The sequence below is a fragment of the Melospiza georgiana genome, chromosome 5 (genome assembly GCF_028018845.1).
Source record: "Melospiza georgiana isolate bMelGeo1 chromosome 5, bMelGeo1.pri, whole genome shotgun sequence".
Classification (NCBI taxonomy): Eukaryota; Metazoa; Chordata; class Aves; order Passeriformes; family Passerellidae; genus Melospiza; species Melospiza georgiana.
In genome coordinates this window covers 29,126,831-29,129,851 of record NC_080434.1, presented here as the reverse complement: position 1 = coordinate 29,129,851, position 3,021 = coordinate 29,126,831, and the positions used below count along the sequence as shown (strand labels likewise).

The 3,021-nt window shown below is 61.0% G+C and overlaps 1 protein-coding gene across 1 annotated transcript; it reads right to left on the bottom strand.

Annotated features, from left to right (window-relative positions):
- Positions 1-1,108: 1,108 nt before the first annotated feature.
- POU4F2 (POU class 4 homeobox 2) lies at positions 1,109-2,789 on the bottom strand. The gene is made up of 2 exons (XM_058024815.1): positions 2,496-2,789; positions 1,109-2,050 (listed from the first exon to the last, which is right to left on the bottom strand). Exons 1-2 carry the CDS (start codon positions 2,787-2,789, stop codon positions 1,109-1,111), a joined length of 1,236 nt encoding a protein of 411 aa, XP_057880798.1.
- Positions 2,790-3,021: the final 232 nt, after the last annotated feature.

Here is a 3,021-nt window from a genome sequence, read left to right as displayed (position 1 = left end):
TAAATAACCGAACAAATAAATAAATAATTAAATAAATAAGCAATCGGATAATTAAATAAATAACCGAGCCGGTCGGAATACCATCGCGATACACCTTTGAAATCGAGAAAGACGGATATTGTGCTGGCAAGAAACCCGAAGCGACAATCCCACCCCGACCCTCCCCACCCCCCAGCGCTGTCACCTACGCGGCCACGTCCTTTCTCACTTCGGGAGCAGCGTGTGCTGGGGACAATATGGGAATCCCCATTAAATATGTAACGCGGTAAACAAATACCTCGGACAGTGAATCAGGCTACACAAATAACGTAAGACATCTACTATAGGGTGCCGACGTCGTACGAATAAGAATACTCGCCAGAGAAATACCTTAGGTTCAGGTGACAATTTACAAATGGCCAAAAGGGACATTCAGAAGAAGAAAAGGTCACGTTCATAAATCCTACCAACACAAAATATTTGATTCTCACTAACAATTTTTTTTTACTTTTATCAAGACTTAGATTAAAGAGGTGTAATTAATTAGAATGAGCACAAAATGAAGTTGCTAGAGAGATAAATTAATAATTTACAAGGGGTTGTTTGGCAGTAATCTAATAATAGCTCTTGAAGACCAGTGAACACAGCAGGATCAGCTCTTTCCCTAAGCGTTATAACTTCAGAGAAGGAAAAGGATAATAACCACAGTAAAAATATATATATATTTATATATTTATAATACGCAGTGTAAATGCAGAAAAACCTGCCATCTGTTTTTTAAATCATTATTATTATTATTATTATTTAAATCAAAATATTTTTAGACGTCTCTCGCGGTGCGAAGCCTCAACTCTAGATTCAAGTTTGGGTCCCGAGAAAGCCATGGCATCGTGGCCACCCCGCTGCCACCCGGGCGAGGTCTGTTAGCAATAAAAACCAGCGGTACTTGCCGGGGCGGGTCCGGGCGCGGCTCCGCGGGGAACTTCCCCCGAAAGTTGGGCGCGGGGCGGGCGGCGGGGTGGGCTGGGGTCGTTTGGGGTCGTTTTCCTCCTTTCCTTTTTGTTGTTCCGCTTGTTTGTGGGGTTTTCTGTGGGCGGCGGCGGCGCTGGCGCTGCGGGTGCCGCCGGGCTCAGATGCCCGCCGAGTACTTCATGCGCTTCTGCTTCTGGCGCTGGTTGCAGAACCAGACGCGGACCACGTTCTTCTTGAGGTCCAGCTTCTCGGCGATGGCGGCGATCTTCTCGGAGGAGGGCCGGGGCTGCAGGGCGAAATAGGCCTCCAGCGAGCGCTTCTCGGGGGCGGCGATGGAGGTCCGCTTGCGCTTCTTCTCCGCGCCGCTGAAGAGCTCGGGCTTGGCCAGCTTCTCGCGGTGAGACTTCTCGGCCTCCTCCAGCCACGCCTGCAGGATGGGTTTGAGGGCGATCATGTTGTTGTGAGAGAGGGTGAGCGACTCGAAGCGGCAGATGGTGCTCTGGCTGAGGGAGCCCACCCCCGGGATCTTCAGGTTGGCCAGCGCCGAGCCCACGTCGGCCTGGGTCACCCCCAGCTTGATGCGGCGCTGCTTGAAGCGCTCGGCGAAGGCCTCCAAGTCGCGGGGGTCGGCGTCCACGTCGCTCATGCAGCCCATGTGCGCCGGCAGCCCGTGGGCGTGGGCCATGCCCAGCGCCGCCGGGTGCATGGGGTTCATGCCGGCCATGTGCGGAGCGTGGCCCGGCGTGGAGACCACGGCGCCGTCGGGGGCCGCCATGGCCCCCAGCGCCAGCCCCGGCGTCAGGTGCTCCAAGAGTTCCCCCTCCAGCGCCTGGTGCGGCTGGTGGTGGTGGTGGTGGTGGTGGTGATGGTGGTGGTGGGTGCCCGACAGGGCGGACGGGTGGGAGATGGGCACGGAGGAGGAGGAGGCGGCCGAGGTGCAGGGGATGGTGTTCATGGTGTGGTACGTGGCGTCCGGCTTGAAGGGGCTGTGGTGCGGCGGGTGGTGGTGGTGGCTCTTGCTCGGGGAGACGATGTCCACCGCTGCCAGGGCTTCGGCGCGGGCCAGCAGGCTCTCGTCCAGACCGCCGAATATATTGCTCTGCAATTGCAAATAGAAGGCACACATAACGCTCAGCAGGGAATTCGCCTCCCCGCGCACTCCGCCGTGCCACTAAAACCTTCCCAGCATGTTAAAAGAGAAATCCTGGAGAAGGGAGGGGGGGTGGGGTGGTGGGGGGGAGGAGAGCACAGGAGAAGAGGGAGCTAGCGGGGCGAGGGAGCGGGCGCGGCGCGCAGCCGCTCGCACAGAGGAGCCGCGGCGGGCGGACGGACGGACGGACGGACGGACACACGCACCAGCCGCACGCAGCATCCCAGGTCATAAAAATTAATACGAGCGGCAAGAGCCGCCGCATGCATAAGTTGGGCGAGCGCCCGGCGGCGCCGGGTGATTTGCTGCACGGCCATGAAAAAATCATCAGGCGGATCCGGGGGGCCGCCGAGGGGCTCCCCTTAAAGCGGGGCGGCGGGCGGCGGGCACCTACCGGAGGGGCGGGCAGGCAGGCCCGCCGCATCGCCTCCGCGCCTCCGCCGCTGCCGCCGGAGCCCGAGCTGGAGCCGGAGCCGCCGCTGCCGCCGGGGCCGGAGCCGGAGCCGCGTCCGGCGGAGCCGCCGCTGCCGGTGCTGCTGGGGGAGCTGGCGGCGGGGGCGGCGGCGCCGGCGGAGGGACAGGGCGAGGCGGTGTGCAGGGCCGAGTACTTGGTTTCGTGGAGGCCGCCGCCGCTGCCGCCGCCGTGGGGGAGGCCGAAAGGCTGCTTGCTGCTCAGAGACATCATCATGGTGCTCGCCGCCGCCGCGGCCCGGCCCGTCCGCAGCCGGCCGCCGGAGGAGGGCAGGGGCGCGGGGCCGGGGGCCCGGACCCCCCGGAAAAGCCGCAGGAGCCCCGCGCCCCCACCCCCCGAAAAATTAAAAAAAAAAAAAAATTGCCACTCGTCCCCCAGCCGGCTCCCCGAGCCTCGCTGGGGACGAGAGGGAGCGGCGGCTCCGGCGAGCCGGGGATGCGCGGGGGAT